Genomic DNA, 22,719 nt, shown 5'->3' with positions numbered 1-22,719 from the left:
TTGGTGTACCATCGTGACTGATTTGTACTAGGACGGCTCCCAGTCCTACTGGTGACGCATCGACAAAGAGTTCGATTTTATCCGTAGCGTTGTAGTAACCCAGACGTTTGATTAATTTCAAGGCCTCATGTTTCAAGAAATTAAATTCTTTTTCGTGGTCTTCTGTCCAACTGAAGCAATTGGAATTTGACAACGCTCGGAGATGATGGGTTCTATCAGCCCTTTTTAGGATAAATTTATCCATATAGGTGATTAGGCCGAGAAAACTTTTGACCTCTGCACAGGTTGCTGGGTTTCGAAAGTTTTTAATTGCTCTGACCTTCTCGTCTTGAGCTTGCCAGCCTTCTGCCGTAATGACGAACCCGATAAAGTTCACCTTTTGGCTACCGAATACGCACTTTGAAGTATTCAGTTTTACATTGTGATCTTCCAAGCGAGCCAAGACGACTGCTAGATTGGCGTCGTGTTCCTCTTTAGTGCGTCCGTACACGAAGACGTCGTCGAGATAATTCTTAACGCCCTTGCAGCCGCCTAGAATTTTCCTTTGCAGAATTTCCTGGAAAATGTCAGGTGAATTGCACAAGCCAAATGGTAAGCGTATGCACCTGAACATTCCATATTCCGTAAAAAAATTCGTCAAATGCCTAGATTCTTTGTCGAGTTCTACGTGGAAAAAGGCGTTTGACAAATCTATGGTGGAGAACCATTTTGCTCCGTCTAGGTCTGCAAGTATCGATTCTAACGTCGGCATACAAAACGGTGTCCTATAAATATATCGGTTTGGGCCTCTTAAATCGATGACAAGTCTTATGTCTTCTTTGCCCTTTGGGACGACTACCAACGAGGAGCAAAATGACGTATCCATATTGTCATTAACTCGTTCGATAATATCAGCATCGACTAGCTGCTTAAGGCGACTTTCTACGAGAGGTTTGAGTGCTTGTGGTATATTGCAAAAAACGTTCCGACATGGCGGCTCATATTTGTTGTAGTGTATCTTGACGGGTGGGACGTTGAATTTGGGGAAAGGTTCATTGCAGATAATTGAAGCCACTTCCTTAGAACCGCTACTCAATGCAATGCGAGATTCCAGTAAAGGAACTTTCAGCCCTAGCATTAATACGCTATATCTTGTGGCTGTAGACTTTCCTAGTAATGCCCTAGTCTCACTAACGACGTAAAACTTCTCAATAAAGGAAGGTCTGTCTTCAGACACAAACAAGTATGCCTCAAAGGTTGCCAATACACGAATATCTCCTGTGGCATAAGCCTTTAAGGAACGATCCGACTTGTTATTCAAGTTAAATATCTCACCTTTGTACCGTTCGTCGCTTATGAGCATTTTGAAAGACTCCTCGGTGAACGTATTCACCTGTGCTCCGGAGTCGATTAAGAAATCACAGGGCATCCCTGCGACTCTTGCGGAGATAATGCCTTCGTTGCCGTTAACGCTCAACTGGTACAGTGTCATGATGTCCGTCTGCTCAATCGCTATATTTGTCGCCTGGCGATTAATTAAGTTTAAATTAGTTGCTATTAGGAAGATGTCATATATCCGGTTGAAAGTAAGAATGGTCGAATTTCAAAATCAATCATTTTCCCATGTAATACACTTAACTTTTCTTCGGAACTCGCTCGAATTATGATTTCAAACACTTCTGAAATGTTGTACTACTTATGTGTAATGAGAATGACCGTACTATGAAAATCGGCCTTTCTAGCCCTCAATTAAGCCGGCAATATTATAGCACCGTGACACGTTACTCGCGTACTGGACATATAGGTAAAAGAAGCTGTATCTAATGATTCATATGGAAGTTCTTTTCGTTTTTTTTTGCATTTATTTTATTTATATTTTACGAATTCAAATCAAGTTCATTCATTTATATTGAAATTAGCAAAATTACTCGTACGTGTCATAACGCGGTGAAATCATTCATCGGTTTTGTCACTTACTTCTGATTGGTTGACATCGTTCTCCAGTTTGTCCACCGCAGCTATTCTGACTGGTCTAGTTTCTGGTGGTCCTGTCTCTTGTCCTGCTGGTTTGTAGTCTCGGGTGCGTACAAAACTTTTGCACGCTCTACGAATATGTCCTATTCTGCTGCAATCCAAACATACCTTATCCACTGCGCTACATTCAGATGCTTGGTGGAAGATACTGGTGCATCTCCAACACCTCACAGTGGCGTCTCCCCCACCATCGGTATGACCTCGACGACTGAGCTGCATACCTATTGTTGGGTGGTTGCTCCGAATTGGGTTGAAACGATTTTCTTGTCTGCGCGAGCCGATGAGTTGGAATCTTCCCCGTCTAAAATTTCCACGTGGGTACGGTGGACGGTCTCTTTTAGGATAAGCCGCAGATACAGGAGCGACTAGGGGGGGGATCAGGTTTGCTGTTGTGTTGTTTAAAAAACTCTTCATTGATTCTGATTGCCTCTAGTTCCCGCACTTTGTCCACTAGTTGGGCAAACGTTCCTTTGCGGCTCAACATTTTCAACGCTGCTACGCGAACATCGCGGCATACAGCATGTTCAGCGATAGCTCCCACTATTTCCTCGAACTCCTTTTCGTCTCCAAATTCACACAAGCGGGCTGTTTCTCCGACGCGTGAGATAAACGCCAAGCTTGACTCTCCTGGCTTCTGCTTCATAAGTGATAATTTCCTACGCTGCAACATCACATCCGACCCGGATCCAAAATACGTCCTCAATCGATGCATCGCATTTCCGAACGGTTCAACTATTGGGTCCGGGGAGTCGGTGTTGGATTTAGTGTTGCGGAAAATCTGGAGCAGTCGTGCTCCCGCCTTTATCTTGAAGATTGTAAACTTGGTACATTCATCTTCCACGCCAGCAAGGCGCATTGTGTCTTCGAGCAGTTCTCTCCATGATTCGTATGTGGATCTATAGATTTCCTCGTCACCCTCCATTGGTTTGCATTCCGGTACGTGTATTGATGAGATCTGACGACATGAACTTCGATTCTTCGAAAGATACAGGAGCGACTGCTCGCTGAGTGCTTGACGGTCCCAGAGCACGGTCGAACGAAATGCTGCCGTCTTCACTCACTTCCGATTGAGGATACTGAGGCTGCATAGGACTGTTCCGGAGGGCTTCCCTCTCCTCGTGTGCTTTCAGCTGTTGCTGTAGCTCTGTAATCAACACTCTACTTGCCTCCAGCTCTTTGGTCAGAGCCTCGATCGCCTTGCTTTGTCGTTTGCTCTTTTGTTTACGTGGGTTGGGTGGTGCATATGGTACTCTGTTCACTTTTGTCTTTCTGCGCGATATCTTTCTGCAATAAAACAAATTCGTTTTTTTTTTTTTTGTTATAGATATCTACTTATTTGATCATAATGCCTATTCGCATATCCACCCAGAATTTTTTTTGTATGAGGTTGTTCTTTTGCGGCGCCATTTTTCTTTGCGGTAGCACCACCTTTTTTTTTTTTTTTTTTCGTGCTTTACTTGGCTTTACTTTCCTTTTTTTTGCGTATTCTATATTTTGGATTTTCTGAATCTATGTTAAGCCACACGAACTTTTTTTTTTTTTTTTCGTGCGCCATTTCAGCGGTAGCACTACACACTTAAATTATTTCACAGATTTCGGTGAATTTTGCTTCAATTCACCGAAATCTCAACAGCAGATTTGTTCGGTAATTATTTCACAAAATTTTCGGCGATTTTTCCTTTGTTCAACTGTCAAAACCACCGAAAATCTTTAAAATTTAAAATTATTCACCGAACAGTTCTGCTGTTGAGATTTCGGTGAAATTTCACAGAAATCTGCGATTTATTTTAAGTGTGTAGCTTTTATTTTGTGCTTTACTTGGGCTGAGCATCCGTTTTTTTGGAGCCATTTTCTTTTAGCGGTAGCACTTGCTTTTATTTTGTGCTAAGGCGTGCCTAAGCAACCGTCTTTTTTTTTTGCATTGCTTTGAAACGTTTTCTTTTGCTCCCATTTTCCGTGTTTTCTGCCGTTCAATGGTTTTTTTTCATTTTCGTTTCCATTCCCTTTTGCTAAAATGGTTCGTATGAACGCTATACATTTCTCCTGCCATTTTCTCCTACTTAACTCTTCGTTTCGACGAAATGCTATACATTTTGTTTAACTCTAAACTATACTCACCCTTGGGAAAGTTTCTCTGCGCCATTGTGGGATCCGCTGGGTGAGTCCTCGTGACCTTCCATTTCTTGGTGGAATTCGATGACCGCTAAGACATCCGTCTTCCGCAAAGATAGTCTAAAGAATGCCTCTGGTTTTCGCCTGCATGGCGTGTGTGCTGAATGAGCACATATACATTTATATTTTGTTCTCACATATACACTCATACCGATTTGTATGAATTTCCAAAATGTTCAAATGTTTGCGTTCAGCGGCGTTACGCTTCCGGTAAAAGATAACGCTGCTGTAATATGACAGTGATGCCAAAATGTCTTAACGATCCTGTTATTGTGGATATTAAATAACAGGATACAACTCAGTTCATTTTTTTGCATTTGTGCTGCGTAATGAATAATTGATTCTATCCCATTTACTACATATAACGATTACTACATATAACGATTAACGAAGGGGCGGGGCTAATGGAATTACTTCATTAGATATAAGAAAGCTGCTTTTCGATGCGCCCGAGCCATTTTGATCGGGATTCCGCTGACAACGGACCGTTCCGAGAATGACAAATTCTTAAAATCCTATATATTTTTCTCGCAAGATTCTGTATTTGGTTATGAGATGTTGGTTATGTAAGATGCGTATTGTTGCGAGGAATAACAACAGAAAATTGACTCAAGACGAAGTTTCTTCATATTACAAAACATTATCTCCTGGCATCTGTCTGTCCGAGCGACGTTCACCGATGGGTGGTTGCTGTAGATAGTTTCCACTGAGGTGGCGTATTCATTGATTTTGTACAAAAGCCACCATTTTATACAAAAGAAGGTTGATCCGACTATCCGAAACAAACTTTCTTCAAAGTGCAAAACTCAATCGTAAATAGCGAATTTGATAGCGCTTCGGAGGAAGATGATGCAGTAAATTTTAATGGATGGAATCACTAACAGCAACCAACCTACCACACCAAACCCGAAACACTCCACCATGCCAAATCCGAAACACAAACATGCCACCGAAACACTCCATTTTCGCAATTAACTCTTTCTTTTCATAAAATGTTGGTCCTGAGAAGCACCAATTTTTCTTTTCCTAATGCTCCTTTCCAACTAGCTGCCACCACAATTTGTAATAAATTTTCAGCGTCGGCACTGGCGGTGCGGGATAGCCACAGTGCTATTTTTATGGTCAACCTTTTCTTCATATGAAATGCTGGTTCGTTGAGGTTGAATGATCTGCAGCAACACATCGAGCACCACCACCAATGCGATGGATTTCCTTTGAAAATGTTATTCGCGCCTCTGTGATGCTGTGTCCGCTCCGCAGCGCTCGCTTTGATGCGTCTGCTCTGCGTGAAACCTTGTACAAACTGAGGATTAGATCCAAACCCGCAAGTGATTGATTTTTGATGTATGTGCTAGTGATGCATATACGTTATTGGTTGGTTGACCTATTTCTAAACTTTTTATCAATTATTGATAATAAATAATTAAAAATCAGTATTTTCAAATAAATACGAAGAAGCGTTGACTCATCCTTGATCGAATGGTCCAAAACAATGAAAATCCATCGAGAAACGGCTGAGATATTAAAGTTCAAAGTCTATCATATTTTCGTGACGGTCCCCGATTTTCGCAATCGTAAAGTGTACCCCAATATAGAAAACACAGACGTAGTCCTACGTCAAAAAGTCTAGCTCTCTTTTATAGCACTTAGACTTCATCTATTCGCTCGCAACAGATTGCATTCGACGCAGAATCTTGTCTCATTGTTTCCTATCACGGATAACTTCGTAAACTCATTTATGAGTAAAAATATAACCATTTTTGGATCTTATTGAGCTGTCAGAAATGGGGAAATTTTGAAACTTGAAATGGGTGAAAAATACCCATTTTGAGAAAGTTGACCAATTCAAAACGTTTAATTTGAAACCCATAAATGGGTGAAAAAGTAGATTTTGTTCGGAAATTTAGCTAGTTGTGCTGGCGTTGTTCTTTGAATTATTGTGATCTGTTTTACGGAAATAATAGAAACACTTGAACGTAAGTAACTGAAATCAATTCAATTGAATGTAAATAACCTACAGTTTATTTCATTATTCAATAGGATTGGAACCGATGGAAGCGCTCTTCAACAAGACCAAGATGAGGGTTATTTCTATGGACAAAATATCATATTTAAAGACTTTGTAATGTTGAACGCGTAAAATGTATTTGAAAATAAATAATCGAGTTAGAGAATTTTATTTGTTGTACTCTTCTTTAAACCTGCAAAATCTCATTTTTATTATTTCCATCTAGATCCATCTCAAAATGAGAGTTTTTACCCATTTCAACAAAATCAATTCTAAAGAAGGTAAAATGCCACATTTTTGAAATATTGCGCTTATCTCTATGAGTAAAACATAGTTACTCTTTTTTGAGTAGATCCATTATTCTTCAAAGTGAGTGTATACCTTTAATGAGTTTTGAGGTTCTCCGTGGCGCTGTTGTCTGTTCGCGCTGTTGCCATATTTTTACACTGGACAAATAAACATCAAAATCTATCTCTTTTGTTGCACTTTGACAAGACAGGGACGACCAGCTTTTGTCAAACTTTTGTCAATCTCGCGACCCGCGGGTGAAATTTGCGGAATTTGTTCCAGATTGAGATAGAAAGACGTGTTATTAGGATTAATAATCAGGTAAATTTACGAAAGTCATTCAAATTTCTTGTTTTCATTGCTTCACGGTTTGATTTCAATTAACACTTTTCCAGTATTCAATACTAAAATGGACACGGATTTCGAACCACTCGCTCCGAGTCTGGAAAACATCACCGACCAGGACTCTTTGAAGTGGATCTTTGTCGGTGGAAAGGGAGGTGTAGGCAAAACAACTTGCAGGTCTGTTATTTGCGTTTTGCTAAATTATCGATACGAGTCGGAGCATTGTTTGAACAGTTGTAGCTTGGCCGTGCAGCTAGCGAAGGTGCGCGAGTCGGTGCTGATCATATCGACCGATCCGGCGCACAACATCTCGGATGCATTTGACCAGAAGTTCACAAAGGTTCCGAGCAAGGTGAATGGGTTCGACAATATGTTTGCCATGGAGATCGATCCCAATGTCGGGCTGAACGAGCTGCCGGACGAGTACTTTGAGGGTGAGAACTCGGCGATGAAGCTAAGCAAGGGTGTGTTCCAGGAGATTATTGGAGCATTGCCCGGAATTGATGAGGCCATGAGCTACGCCGAGGTGATGAAGTGAGTAAAATGTTGAGAGTTTAGACAATATTTAGTTACCAATTGTAATTTCCGACGGTTCTACTAGACGATTTTTCTTACACACATACATACAGACAATCATTAACAGTTCGTCGAGCTGAGTTGATTAGTATATACAGGGCTGACAATGGTCATTCTCGTCGTATGAAGAAAGCGAAAAAAATATAGTCATAACATTGCACGACGCAATACCTACCTATATTCGGTTTCTTCGCGCCGTATGTCTACCACGAGGATAGTCGCGCAGCCGTCATGGTAGATGGACTTGTTGAGAACACGATGGCGTCTCAAATAAACTAATAGTATTATAAATTCAGTAGAAAACCGAATTATAGCCGCTATCGAAATTGGATTTATCTCACAATCCATACGTTAAACCTAATTTCGGAAGTGGTGCGCTGTATAGCACATCACCAAATGAAAACAGCGCACCACTTCCGAAGTTAGGTTTAACGTATGGATTGTGAGAAAAATCCAACTTTGTTAGCGGCTATAACTCGGCTTTGCACTGAATTGATAATAATAACATTTATAACGCCTTCACACGTTACTTCAAATTCTTTATTACAAAGGATTAATAAAAATCTTCGCATGGTAGCTGCCGCTTGAAGAATATTGGTATGAAGTCTTCCTTCTACGATATCGTCAGGATTATTTTGTTGCACGACGAAAGCTAACGTCGTGCGCGTCGCTACTGTGGCATTTCATGATACGTCGCCACTGTGACGTCGATGATGTAGTCCTAGCACTGTAGGTCTCCAAAGGCTACTGTGAATACACCCAATATTTTTTTTACACGGTTGGTATTCTTTAATTGCCCTGTTAATCTGATTTTTCACAGCTTTTTAAATACCCCATAAATTTTCTTTGATTTATTGTGATTTTTTTCATGGGGTTAACTCATAGTTTCATTAAGGCTAAAGAATCGACTAAAACCCACCCGTGTAAAAAAGGACTGGGTGTTGTTTTCTAATGATGTACACAGTGCGGTGTCATGATACTAACTGTTTATTTCAAGGTGACTTATACAAAGGTAATACAAATACAACATCCCCCTCCTTTTAATGAATACAAATTACATGAATCATTGTAATTATATCAAACAAAATCTGAAAATCTCGCAGGCTTTCGTATTACTCGCGTAGATCTTCCCTTGGAAATATGTTTGTCTTTCACTCCCTCTATTGACTGTTCGTTATTGTGATCGATCACCGGATCCTCCTCCCGATCGTCAGTTGTCGCTTCCTCTTCATAGTTGTGTGTGTGTTTCTTATAATCGTATCTTTTGAAGACATGACTCGCAGCCGACGTTGCTTCTTTCAACGATCACTTTCCTCCTGCTGCTTCTGATGATTGTTGTTGGGCTTGACATGTATAGCACTCCTGCGATATCTTCTTCCGTCTTGAGTCTCCAAACCGTAGGACAAGTCCGGGAACTTCCTAAATAGAACGGCTTTCTCCCACTCTGCGGTTATATCTGGTCTCCGCTGGATAAATACATTATCTCCTTCACATAGCTCCGGTAGTTCTCTTGCTCGTTTGTCGTAACTTGCCTTGATTATTTGACCTTTTTCTGTTATTTTCTGCTTAACCTGTGTCGCCTTCGGTGGTTGTAACTTGTTCGTAATTAAAGGAATCTCACTTCGCGTATCCCTTGAAAAAAGGCGCTGATTGGGACTCGATCCTACGGCGTTAGGTGTATTCCTATGCTGCAATAAGGCCTTCCAGAAATCCGTACCACTCCTTGAACACTTCCGGAACAACTGTTTCATAGTTTTTATAGCTGACTCAGATTTACCATTACCTTGAGCATGGTATGGCGCAGAGGTAACCTGACTGAATCCCCATTCCAGTTGAAATTTTCTCCATTCTGCATTATCAAATTGAGTTCCATTATCCGTAACAACCACTTCCGGTGTTCCATGTCTAGCGAAGTGGCCTTTGCAAATCTCGTTTTGGCATTTCGGAGGAAATCAACTTCAATGAAATCGGAAAAGCTATCAGCTATTACCATAATCTGAATTTTTTTCCATCTTGCATAACCTCTCCAAGGCACGGCAAATGCTGGGTAAAGCGTACCATTGGTACTTCGCGTACCTGAAGGAATAAAATAGATCCCATCTCGCGGTCCTTAGCCTCTTACCCAGTAACTCCTATCCCTACCTCCCCGCGGTGCTGGCCGGGATATGAGCAACCTTAGGGAAGATCGGGTAACCAACCCCGGTGGGAACTATGGTCGTATGCTGACAGGGAAGGGGGGGTTTGCTTCTCTCCGGAGGTGCAAATCTTATTGAGCGTCTGTTCTCCATGTCAGGATCGGCTCACAACAGCGTCTGTTCTCCATGTTAGGGGCGGCTGATCATCGTCCGAGTGCCAGCGAGGGACTCTAAGTGAAACTGTACACCATGGTCCACCGGAAATAAGGAGGAATGGTCCTCCGGAAATTTAGGGGGTTTGGTGTCAGGCCCTGCAAGCCAGCCTTTAAAAATCATAAGCAACGAACAATCAACAAGAGAGTTAAACTGCGGTCGAAAAAGATTCGCCACCGCACAAAATGTGTCATGTACAAGACGTTAATAAGACCGGTTGTCCTCTACGGCCATGAAACATGGACAATGCTCGAGGAGGACTTGCAAGTACTCGGAGTATTCGAGAGACGGATGCTTAGGACCATCTTTGGCGGTGTGCAAGAAGACGGTGTGTGGCGGCGAAGAATGAACCATGAGCTCGCCCAACTCTACGGCGAACCCAGTATCCAGAAGGTAGCTAAAGCCGGAAGGGTACGATGGGCAGGACATGTTGCAAGAATGCCGGACAGCAACCCTGCAAAGATGGTGTTCGCTTCCGATCCGGCAGGTACGAGACGGCGTGGAGCGCAGCGAGCGAGATGGGCAGACCAGGTGCAGAACGACTTGGCGAGCGTGGGGCGTATCCGAGGATGGAGAGATGCGGCCTCGAACCGTACATTGTGGCGTAAAATTGTTGATTCAGTGTTATCTGTTTAGATGTTAACTAAATAAATGAATAAATGAACCTCTCCAAGATCAATGTTCACTCTTTCTAAAGGATAGTCGGGAATTGGATGTGACATCATTGGTTTCCGGCTTTGGCTTCTTCCGAACGTCATACATACTTCACAGTTTCTTATGTAATTTGTTATCTGCTCCGACATTCCTGGCCAATATAACGATTCACGTGCCGCCCTGAGCGTGTAATCAATTCCCAAATGTGCTGTGTGGAGTTTTTCGATGAACTGATTACGAAGGTTCTTCGGTACTAAAATGCGATCAGATTTGAAAATTACACCCTGATGCAAAGACAACTCATTTTTTATAGCGCAGTAACGATGCAAATCGTCGTCCAGATCTTCTTTTCTTTCCGGCCATCCGTCTACCAATGTCCGAGAAAGTTTGCAAAGTGTTTGATCTGCCTTAGAAGCTTGTGCTATGATCTTGAACCTCTCGTCGGACATGTTTATGAATTCAACCACATTCGTACTAGCTATCTCCAGGAACGCCGCATCTATTTTTCCTTCAATCAATGTCTCCGCATCTGACATCTTCGATGCCTCATCTCTTGTTGCCGTCCTTGATAACAAGTCAGCAATGTGCATATCTGCACCTCTTTTGTACCGAACAGTGATATCGTAACGTTGCAGAGACATTCTCATTCGTTGAAGTCGCAAGGGCGCATCAGTAATTGGTTTCTTGAATATTTCCTCCAGTGGTTTATGGTCAGACTCTACCACTGCTTGTCGTCCAGCTATATATTGATCAAAACGCTTACACGCAAAAACTATTGCTAAACATTCACGTTCGATGGGTGCATAGTTGCTCTCTGTTTTCGTCAACGTTCTTGAAGCATATGCTACGGGTCGTCCTTTCTGCAATAATGCACAACCTACACCTAGCTTACTTGCATCGCACTGTATGATCAACTCTTCTGAGGCACCATAGTATCGAAGAATTGGCGTTTGCGTTGCCAAACGCTTAATCTGCTGGAAAGAGTGTTCTGCTTCATCGCTCCAATTGAACTCGACCTTGTCTCGGGTTAGTTTACGCAACGGAGCACTAATGTCTGCTAGCTTCGGTAAAAATTTTCCCAGATAGGTAGTTAATCCCAGAAACGTCATCAATTCTTTCTTGTTCTTCGGTGTCGGTATGTTCAAAACTGCTGAAATCTTTGCAGAGTCGGGCTGGACACCGTTATCCGTCAGAACGTGACCGAAGAAAGGTACGGATGTGAGAGCAATTTTCATTTTGGAACGATTTAGTTTCAAACCACGTTCTCTGAACCGCTGCAAAGTTGCCTGTAATTTGCCGTTATGGTCTACCATAGCTTCTTCGACTATATCACCACATCCGAAAATGATGACGTCATCTGCCAGACACCTCCAGGAAGTCCTGATATCAACTGTTGCTGAGCCTTTTGATAAATATCTGGAGCACACGAAACGCCGAATGGCATCCTTTTCCATCTGTATACTGCCATTGGTGTCCAAAATGCGGTGAGATCTGAATTGATTCATCTAGCTTCAGATGCCAAAATCCATTTTTCGCATCCAAAACGGAGAACACTTTGGCTTTTGCGAAATCCGGAAGTATTTCTTCCACCGTCGGAATCTGGTGATTTGCGCGCTTGATGGCTCGATTCAGTTCCGGTGGGTCCAAACATAATCGTAGCTTGTTTCCTCGTTTCACTAGAACCAGATTGCTCAGCCAATCCATGTGACGATTTACTGGTTCGATGATTTGCTTCTTTTCCAGTTCCTTGATTTTTGCTTTTAGCTCAGGCACGTACGCAAGAGGGACTCGCCGTGGCTTTTGCTGTACTGCTGCAACAGAGGTATCTATTTCAATTTTGAAAGTGCCATGGAATAAGCCTTCACCTTCGAAAACATCTGCGTACTTACTCATGATGTGCTCACATTCTTTCCGTAGCGTGCTTACATTGTACATATCATGTACTTTGATAATTCCCAAATCGATGGCTGCTTTCGAAGACAGCAACGGAGGACGCTTTTCTTTGACCACTATGAAAGATAGTGTGGTAGTTCCATTTTTAAGCATCACTTCGAGATCGAGATCGAATCCTGTTATATTTGCCCACTACTTTCAATTGCACCATTATCTTGTCCGAATCCATGTTACGTTCGCTATCTACCATTGCTATGTCCACAAATTCGCACTGCTCCTCGCTGTCATAATCGTCCAGGCTTGTTTCGCTTTCCTCCAGCTGTCGCACATTCCTCCGGGAAAGGGTTTTTCGAAATTGTTTAGATCGGCACACTCTTTTGAAGTGATTCATCTTACCGCAGCCTAGGCATTTTTTGCCGTATGCTGGACATTTTTCCTTCTCCTTTTTGTGCTTACCACCACAATAACGACACGGGTTTTCCAGTTTCGTTGTTTTTGTAACTTTGTACGCTTCACGTGACGTTTCACCAGAACTTTTCGGATTAGACATTTGTTCGTACATTCGGGCCAAATTCTCGATTTGCTGGTATTCCTTCATCTTCTTCAGCATGTTTGCCAGTGAAATATTCCCTGCTCGCAAAAGTTCTTTCCGTACTTGGTGGTCGTGAATACCGGCAATGATCCTATCTTTTAGATGCTCCTCTCTTTGTTCTTCGCTATAACCACACGAGGCCACTTTCTTCTTCAGACGTTTCACAAAATCTTCTATTTTTTCGTCGTCGCGTTGACAAATTGTGTTGAATTCGGCTCGCTCAACTCGCTTATCTCGCTTTAGAACCAAGTGTTCTTCAATTTTTTTCAATATTGTTGCTGTTTGGCTTTTTTCCTGTGCTGTGAGTCCCAGCTCTTCCACTAGCATTACTCCTTCGACACCCATGACCGCCATCAACGTTGCAACTTGTTGATTGTCTGGTTTGTCATCCACCCCTGTTGCTAAAGCATAATAGTTCCATTGTTGCTTAAAAACTTTCACCGCCTCCTCATCATCTACTCCCAGTTTCAGGGGTGCTGGAACCGGAATGCCGCTCATTTTTGGTTATGTTGAGTACTTTTTCGTAAAATCGAAACCGAAATCGATCGTCAAGTAAACCTCGAGATTCCACTATCCGGCGATTGTCCGCGAATTCGCCTTCGACCCGAATCCGTAAACTAGTTATCCAAAATGCGATTTCTCAACAAATTCAATAAACTTCTGACACCATGTTCTAATGATGTACACAGTGCGGTGTCATGATACTAACTGTTTATTTCAAGGTGACTTATACAAAGGTAATACAAATACAACAGGTGTAGTGTGCGTTTTTCAAGGGAAATAATGATAGCCTTTCAACAAAACTACTGGAAAAGCAAATACATATTGGCGATTAAAGGTTGCATAAAGAAGAAAAAGTCGAAGGATGATATTAGAAAAATATTGCACGGGAAAGCATACGGGAATTTTTTTAAAACTCTTCTCAAAAATTCTAGAAGCGATTTAATTAAAAACGGAAAGCAGTACGGGGTTGGACTTTTCTTATACTGTGTATCAAGTATGATATCATAAAATAAAATTTGAAATCGAAAAATTGCGTTTATTATGCAGTAGAAGGAAAGTCCAACCCCGTACTGCTAACCGTTTTTAATTAAATTGCTCCTAGAATTTCTGAGAAGAGTTTTAAAAAACTTCCCGTATGCTTCCCCGTGCAATATTTTTCTAATATCATCCTTCGACTTCTTCTTCTTCATGCAACCTTTAATCGTCAATACCTTAATCTCTAAGGTCGACTTCCTGGTTAAAATTATCAAGATTTTTTCAGTGGAAAATCTACTTGTTATAAGCCAAGTTAGTACACTCTAAATAATCATCACGTCATATTCACGTGAAAAATCACGTAACTGATGTGTCTTGAACAAACGACGATTGTTACGTGATGTTAGTAATGTTGACCTGAAATTCACGTAACTTTTACTAAAAATCTTGGTGAATATGTTTGTATGTACTCGTAAACAATTAAAGTGAAATTGTGTTAGTGTGATTGCAGCTTCGATATTTGCGGAAAACTAGCATTGTAAACAATCTTCACGTCAGATTTACCTGAAAACAAATATGGTTCTCATCCACCATACTTTTCACGTGAGAGTGACTTGATACTCACGTAAGAATAAAAGACACATAACCTAAACATAATTAGAAGATTTGCAGAGGTAAGCGATATTTCATGTGCAACTAGGCGGGGATTTTCCGAACCTGCATGTTCCCTCCTTGGAAAAAAATCAGCGGAAGTCGGATAAAATTTATAAGATTCGTAGAAAGTAATATGGAAGAAGATGAAGCTACATGAAGCCTATAACTACCGTTTTCGGTAGCGTTAGTAGAACATTTCTATTCCAGATTTCAACTGCCAAGACTGAACTACTTTTTGCTTGATTTAACAGCGGAAATAGCAGCAATTTTTGAGAAAGAAACTAGTTTCATCTTTTTCTACAAATCTAATAAATTTTATTCGACATTTTTCAGTAACTGATTTGTTCTCCAACAGTGTTTTCCCGAAGCGCAATGGCCGAATGACAGCATTTTCTGTCTAATGATAAAAACATCATTCTGCATCAAATGCAGTTCAGCGCATTAAGTAAGAGGGGGGACAACGAATTTTTTTCATATGGAGTTTGGCAAGTATGACAGTACCCTCTTATTTGGCGCATAAATTTATACTCCAATGTCAAAATGCTCATATACTTACATAAATTGTCGTGGTATTTGTGAAAATTTGTATTGTTTACCATTTTTACAAGAGAGAGTGGTGTCGAAAGCACATATTAAATTAAAGATTGCAACGAACAAAAATACACCAAATCTAAAAAAATGTAGTGTTTTCACTTTATTCCGTACGCGAAATATGCAGATAAATAAGTATGTTGGTAGAAAAAACTCTGTGCTGAGCAGAAACAGTTGTTTCTGGCATTATCCAAACTTTGTGCGTTTCAGAACATTCTCACTTACTGCAGTGTTTATTTTTCATAGACTACGGCGTAGTGTTAGTGCCGTCGGCATTCGCTTGATTTGAGGCAACAAATATTTGACACCTTAGCACCCGCCTGCATCAAGTGCATCAACAATGCGAAGAAGTCTCCTGTTTACGGCTGCAGGCAGTCACTACACACAAAAAAAAAAAGTTGGTAAAATCCAAAGAAACGTTAGTAAAAACAAGAAAATTCGTTAGTGATTTTCAGTAGAAAGTATAGAATTGTTAAATCTACAATTGCAAAAATGTCACATCGGGAAGAACTTTAACAAGAGCCGACTTTTCAATATAACAGTTTTCCCTCAAAACTAAATGTGTATTTTACTTTTCAAAATGACATTTTCCTCTCAAAACTAATTGTATATATTACATTGAAATCAACAGTGATACTTTCAAAGCGTTGTGCATTTTTAATTCCAATTAAATGCCAAAATAAATTTTAAGACTTATAGTAAAACTTTTATTTATTGTATCGTCATGTTTATGTTCTGCGTCTTGCAAGGGATCCGGGTTCTAGGGTACCATGTTATAGCGCTGGAATTGCGGTGCCAGATCCCATTCACCCTGGTTATGGTACTCGCAGCCAAACGGCGGACGCAGCAGCAGATCGTACTTCATGGTAAGCGGTGGGAGACGGCCCTACGCCGAAGGCCACCTTTCGCAGTGACAAGATCACGAGAGTGCTGTTCCGAGATTCTTACCGCAGTTCTTGCCAAGCTTTTCATGTTCTCGCCATGTGTGTATACTTTTCCTAAAATGTAAATAGTAAAAATAATAAATCAGTCCATAAGAAAAGTATTTTACAAACCCCACCTTAGAATTTTCATTTGCCGTGCCGATTCCGGAGCCATCAGAGAGGACATCTTCTGCTGGTGTTTAGAAACCCCACTAGAGATTCGTTTTTCACGCAGCTGACCGGTTATAATCGAAGTTTCGAAGATTATCCGTAATTAAAATTCAAAACGGAATGTATTTCGGTTTCTTGTTAAATATACTGACTTCAATTTTTACCATTAATTTGTTCAAATTTCTCTCCTCAGTTAAAACTGTTTTTGCAGTTACAAATGACAAAACAAGAAGTATATAGAATGACAGTTGCCAAATTTTTAGAAAGTAACATGTTTATTTGAAATCTTTTGATCTGTCAAAAGAAAAATTTCAACTGTTGAAATAACAGTTTTTTGTTTAGAAATAATTTCTCAAATAAAAAGTTTTTCTCTCACATTTAGAGTTTCATTAATCAAATTAACTACATTTTCGATCTTTTTATAATAAAAGTGTGAAATTTTCAGAAACACAATTTATTTTTTCTCTGTGTATAGCTTATTTTGCATTCATTAAAAAACAATTTTGCAATATATTTCAAACCATGTAGTGGTTACCTGATGTCATATAGCTTTTACTGAAATTTCACGTAACCAGTACGTAGAAATCACGTAAAGTTCACCTGATCAAACACGTAACTACTTTCAAACTTCACGTCATTAGTACTGGAAAATCCAGTCAGATTCACCTGATAAATCACGTAACTCAACGAGGTAAAATTTTGTTCAGGTTACATGCCATTTAGGTCACTCTTACGTGAAAAGTATGGTGGATGAGAACCACATTTGTTTTCAGGTAAATATGACATGAAGATTTTTCAGAGTGTACTATAATATTTAATTCCACTGCTTGATTAGAGCAAGATTACCGGTGGTGAGTTTAAGCCGTTTGGCAGCGCAGTATCATTACTTGACACTTTACCGGTCGCTACTAAACGCGCTGCTATAACAGTAGCGCGACTGACAGGTGACCAAATTTGGTAGCGCGATAAGAGCGCTGCTATTTGATGAACTGTCAACTGTCAAACGTCACCGGTACGGAATACAGCAACCAAATTGAGAGCCGAAAATAGTGACCGATACGGAAACAAGTGACGAAACTAAAATGAAAGCGCTGCGCGGGTGATTAAAATGCTCGCGACCGATAATGATGCTCTTATAACTTTATAGATAAGATACGTATTTTAACCTCAAACGAGGTTATCTTCAATGTGTCGTCAAGTACGTAACACTGAAGACGACCTAACTGTTGAGTTCAAATTAAGAAAAGTTAAATCGAGTTTTGGAATTAATTGGGATGGTACATAATAACTCGTCCTATTGACAATCAACTTCTTGCTGTTACTAATCATGAAGAAATGCTTTTTTCCACTCATTCTCAGATTAGTAAAGGCTATGAACTTCTCGGTAGTGGTATTCGACACGGCCCCCACTGGCCACACGCTGCGGTTACTCTCGTTTCCCCAGGTGGTAGAGAAGGGTCTAGGGAAGTTACTTAGATTGAAAATGAAGCTGGCCCCATTCATATCGCAAATGGGATCGTTGTTCGGCATGCAGGATTTCAACGCGGACACGCTGACGAGCAAACTGGAGGAAATGTTAACCATCATTCGTCAGGTGAACGAACAATTTCGGAATCCCGTAAGTTGATAAGTCGCGAGAGAAAACTTTCGATACTCATTTCATCTTATCCTTTTTCCAGGATCAAACAACCTTCGTCTGCGTGTGCATTGCCGAGTTCCTGTCGCTGTACGAAACGGAACGATTGGTGCAGGAGCTGACCAAGTGCGGCATTGACACGCACAACATCATCGTGAATCAGTTGCTGTTCCGTCGGGAAGGGCAGGACCCTTGTGCAATGTGCTCCGCCCGTTACAAGGTACAGGAGAAGTATCTGGATCAGATAGCCGATTTGTACGAGGACTTCCACGTGGTGAAACTGCCTTTGTTGGACAAAGAGGTTCGTGGGGCGGAAAATGTGAAAAAGTTCTCCGAGAACCTGATCAAGCCGTACTGTCCAAATGGTTCTTCACCGCAGGACAAATAGTAGAAAGCATGGCGGACTTGGGAATGACTAAGGTGAAACTAAGTGTGAAAATTCCAGGTTATCGTTTTTTTTATTTCGCAACATTGTGTTTTCCATGTTTCTACAAGCCTTTAATTAAATGGGATTGTGGGTACTAAATCACCTATAATTTATATTCTTGCTGGAACATAAGCAAGGTATGCTCTTGTACGATATTTATTTGATATGTTTCGTTCCAACACGAAATCAAATTTCGGGTAATATATTTGTAAATTCAAAACATTTCTGGTTTCTGGTGAAAGAGAAAATCCTTAGAACTCGTACGTAATCCTCCTATTATGAGTTTCCTTCGTCAAATCGACTTACGTCACGGATTATTTGTTCCGGTGGCAGAAGACCACTATTTTGGTGAGCCTAATTCTAATGTATCATGGGACCCGTGCTGCTTGATAAGTAGTTAAAGAAGATGAAATGGACTGCAATTTTCATAGCAATTAAACCTCAATCATTGCGACACAGCACAGCAACTGTTGTGACAGTAGGCAACAGAAGCAATGTGCGACGTGGCAATAATTGCTGAGTCTTATCGATTCCGTTCAGTTAACGGCCCAGTTGCCGGCGGATTCATCGGGGGTTTAGAATGTTCAAGTGATAGGCAAATTCCCTAAGAAGTTGTAGACAGCTTAAGCAAAAGCTTCGTAATAGCCAAAATTAACGGGATCTTCGTGGGAAAAAACCTCTTAGAAGGTCACGTCTCCACGCTCAGCAATGAGTATTAACAAAAACAAGAGGAAGGGGGAGTCTCTGAATTCTCCACTTCCTTCAAAGAAACAAGGTTTCAAGACCGTCCTGCCCAAGCGCGGAAAAAATAGAAGGAAGCTGGAGACTTCAGATATTCCTTCTAAATCTAATGTTGACATTGTTTCTTCTCCTATCGAACTGAGCAATCAGTTCGATTTGAAATTGAGCAAATCGAAACTACCTTTAGCCCAGGTGATTCGATTCATGCGAAGAAACAAAGGATTCCGCCAATTGTGGTATCTGTTGCCGAGTTTTATGGCTTTCGGAATGAAATCTTGAGTAACCTTCAGGGGATCAAGGTTTCATTTCAGATTGCTAGGAAGGGTGACTGCCGCGTTTTGCCGGGATCCTTTGACGATCGCAAACGTCTTCTTCACTATTTAACTGAGAAGCGCCATAAATTCTTCACATACGACGACAAAACTGAGCGATTGTTCAAAGTCGTCTTGAAAGGTCTCCCCAGTGATGACAAATCACTGGATGAGATTAAAATTGAAATTTCTCAATTACTTGGATTTTCACCAGTCCAACTAATTAAGATGAAAACAGAAATCCCATTCTGGTACATCCCAGAGGGGCATTTCTCAAGAATTTTATTTAGTTCATTTTTACAAAAGTGAACTAAATAATATGAAAAGTTTGGAAAAGGCCTGTATTATGTCTCATGTCCGTGTTACATGGGAACATTTCCGCAGGCCTGGGGGAAATTTCCAAAACCCTACCCAGTGCCGTAAGTGCCAAAAGTGGGGTCATGGAACCAAACATTGTCACATGGATGCTAAATGCATGATTTGTGGTGGAACCTCTCACGCCAAGGACGCATGTCATGTGAGAGAAGATTCCAATAAATTTAAGTGCGCAAACTGTGGGGGCAATCATAAATCCAATTTCTGGGAATGCCCTTCACGCAAAAAAGTTTTGAATTCCCGTGCAAAAAAGATGACGGGAATTTCCAATCGGATCCCAGATTCGACGGATAGAAATTTTTCAAACGCTCAAATTTCGAAACCGGTTACCGGTCGAGCAATTCATACCCACCACAATTCACAAACAAATTTTGCCGCTCGTCAACGGGTAGCAAGCACTTCAGTAAATTCCAATTTTTCGAATGTACCTACGTATGCAAACATCGCTGCTGGTAGACAAAATTTCTCTTCTCAAAATGTGGTTTATACCCATGTCCCAACGGAAAATAACGGTCATGTTGCCGATTCAGGTAGCATGACTGCTTCCGATTTTGATTTTTTAACTGAACAATTGCATCACATGATTGATGCAATGTTCAAAGCAAATACCATTCCTGAAGCTGTTCAGGTTGGTATAAAGTACACACAAAAATTGTTATCGGACTCCGTTTCAATGGATCCAAATAATTCTTTGAAAATTTTAAATTGGAATGCCTGCTCTTTAAAGGGTAAGGAAGATGAATTATTCAACTTCCTTTCAGTTCATAATGTGCATATTGCCATTATAACTGAAACGTATTTAAAACCAGGACTCTCCATTAAAAGAGATCCAAACTATTTTATCTACAGAAATGATCGTCTTGACAGCGCCTGTGGTGGGGTCGCCATTGTCATTAATAGACGTATCAAACATAAATTATTTTCTTCGTTTGTAACCAAAGTTTTTGAAACCTTGGGAGTTTCTGTTGAAACAAATTTTGGACAATTTTCCTTCATTGCAGCCTACTTGCCTTTTCAATGCAATGGGCAGCAAAAGAATTTGTTGAAAGCTGATCTTCAAATTCTGACTCGCAACAAATCAAAATTCTTCGTAATTGGTGACTTCAATGCCAAACACCGTTCATGGAATAATGCTCAAAGCAATTCCAATGGTAAAATTTTATTTGAAGATTGTTCTGCGGGATATTATACTATTCAATATCCCAATGGACCAACTTGTTTTTCTTCCAGTCGAAATCCTTCTACAATTGATTTAGTTTTAACGGATTCAAGTCAGCTGTGTGGCCAATTGGTAACTCATGCTGACTTTGACTCTGATCACCTTCCTGTGACATTTGAAATCTCACAAGAAGCCATTTATAATCCAATCAGCTCTACTTTTAATTATCATAGAGCTGAATGGGATTTATATAAACGTATATCGATAGGAATTTTGATGTTGATATTCCTCTCGATACCAAAAGTGATATTGATAATGCTCTCGTATCTTTGACAAATTTAATTGTCGAAGCCAGAGGCATTGCAATTCCGAAATGTGAAGTTAAATTCAACTCCATTATTATTGACGACGATCTTCAGCTACTGATCCGTCTTAAAATGTGAGAAGAAGGCAATACCAAAGAACTCGCGATCCCGCGTTGAAAGTTATTTGGCGAGATTTGCAAATGAAATTAAAAAAAACGTTTCCTTTATTCTGAGAAATACCAACTTTGAGAATAATGTCTCGAAGTTGGATCCCAGTTCGAAACCCTTTTGGAAATTAACAAAAATTCTTAAATAACCTCAAAAGCCAATTCCAGCGCTTAAAGAGGGAAATAAAATTTTATTAACAAATGGCGAAAAGGCTCAAAAACTTGCTCAGCAGTTCGAGAGTGCCCATAATTTTAGTCTAGGTCTCACTAGTCCAATTGAGGATCAGGTTACACGGAGCTTCGAAGACATTCTCAATCAAGAGAATGTTTTTGACCCTTCGTTGGGAAACCAATTTGGATGAAGTGAGATCTATTACTAGAAAATTTAAAAATATGAAAGCCCGGGTGATGATGGTATTTTCTACATACTTATCAAAAACTTCCTGAGAGCTCTTTATCCTTTTTGGTTAATTTATTTAACAAATGTTTTCAATTGGCATACTTTCCAGATAAATGGAAAAACGCCAAAGTTGTTCCAATTTTGAAGCCGGACAAAAATCCAGCTGAGGCTTCTAGTTATCGCTCAATCAGTTTGCTTTCTTCAATAAGCAAACTGTTTGAAAAGATTATTTTAAATAGAATGATGGTTCATATTAATGACAATTCTATTTTTGCTGATGAGCAATTTGGTTTTCGCCATGGGCATTCAACCACTCATCAGTTATTAAGAGTTACGAACTTAATTCGGCTCAACAAATCTGAAGGATATTCGACTGGAGTTGCTCTTCTTGATATAGAGAAAGCATTTGACAGTGTTTGGCATGAAGGTTTGATTGTAAAATTGATGAATTTTAACTTTCCTCTGTACATTATTAAACTGATCCAAAATTATTTATCAGATCGCTCACTGCAGGTAAACTATCAGATTTCTAAATCTGAAAGGGCTGGTGTCCCCCATGGCAGCATACTGGGGCCCATATTGTATAACATTTTGACTTCTGACCTACCTGATTTACTTTGGTCTTTGTTTGCAGATGACACGGGCCTTTCAGTCAAAGGAGCCTTCGTGTCATTTGTAGTAGATTGCAAAAAAGTTTGGATATTTTCTTCACTTACTTGCGAAAATGAAAAATTTCTCCGAATGCTTCCAAAACTCAGCTTATAATTTTCCCACATAAGCCGAGAGCTTCTTATTTGAAACCTTCTAGCAGACATATTGTCACTATGAATGGGGTTCCAATTAATTGGTCTAGCGAAGCTAAATATTTAGGACTTCTGCTAGATCAAAAATTAACTTTTAAAAATCACATTGAAGGCCTTCAAGCCAAATGTAACAAATATATTAAGTGCCTATATCCACTTATAAACAGAAAATCAAAACTTTGTCTTAAG

At 40.3% G+C, this 22,719-nt stretch overlaps 1 protein-coding gene across 1 annotated transcript; it reads left to right on the top strand.

Moving 5' to 3' along the window:
* The first annotated feature begins 6,675 nt into the window (after nt 1-6,675).
* Nucleotides 6,676-18,489, top strand: LOC134210586 (ATPase ASNA1 homolog). The gene is made up of 5 exons (XM_062686698.1): nt 6,676-6,802; nt 6,877-7,003; nt 7,061-7,360; nt 17,566-17,824; nt 17,886-18,489. Exons 2-5 carry the CDS (start codon nt 6,891-6,893, stop codon nt 18,228-18,230), a joined length of 1,017 nt encoding a protein of 338 aa, XP_062542682.1. The 5' UTR covers nt 6,676-6,802; nt 6,877-6,890; the 3' UTR covers nt 18,231-18,489.
* Nucleotides 18,490-22,719: the final 4,230 nt, after the last annotated feature.

Source organism: Armigeres subalbatus, chromosome 2 (genome assembly GCF_024139115.2).
Source record: "Armigeres subalbatus isolate Guangzhou_Male chromosome 2, GZ_Asu_2, whole genome shotgun sequence".
In the NCBI taxonomy this organism is placed as follows: domain Eukaryota; kingdom Metazoa; phylum Arthropoda; class Insecta; order Diptera; family Culicidae; genus Armigeres; species Armigeres subalbatus.
The sequence above is the reverse complement of the archived record's forward strand: the minus strand, read 5'-3'. Positions and strand labels throughout refer to the sequence as shown.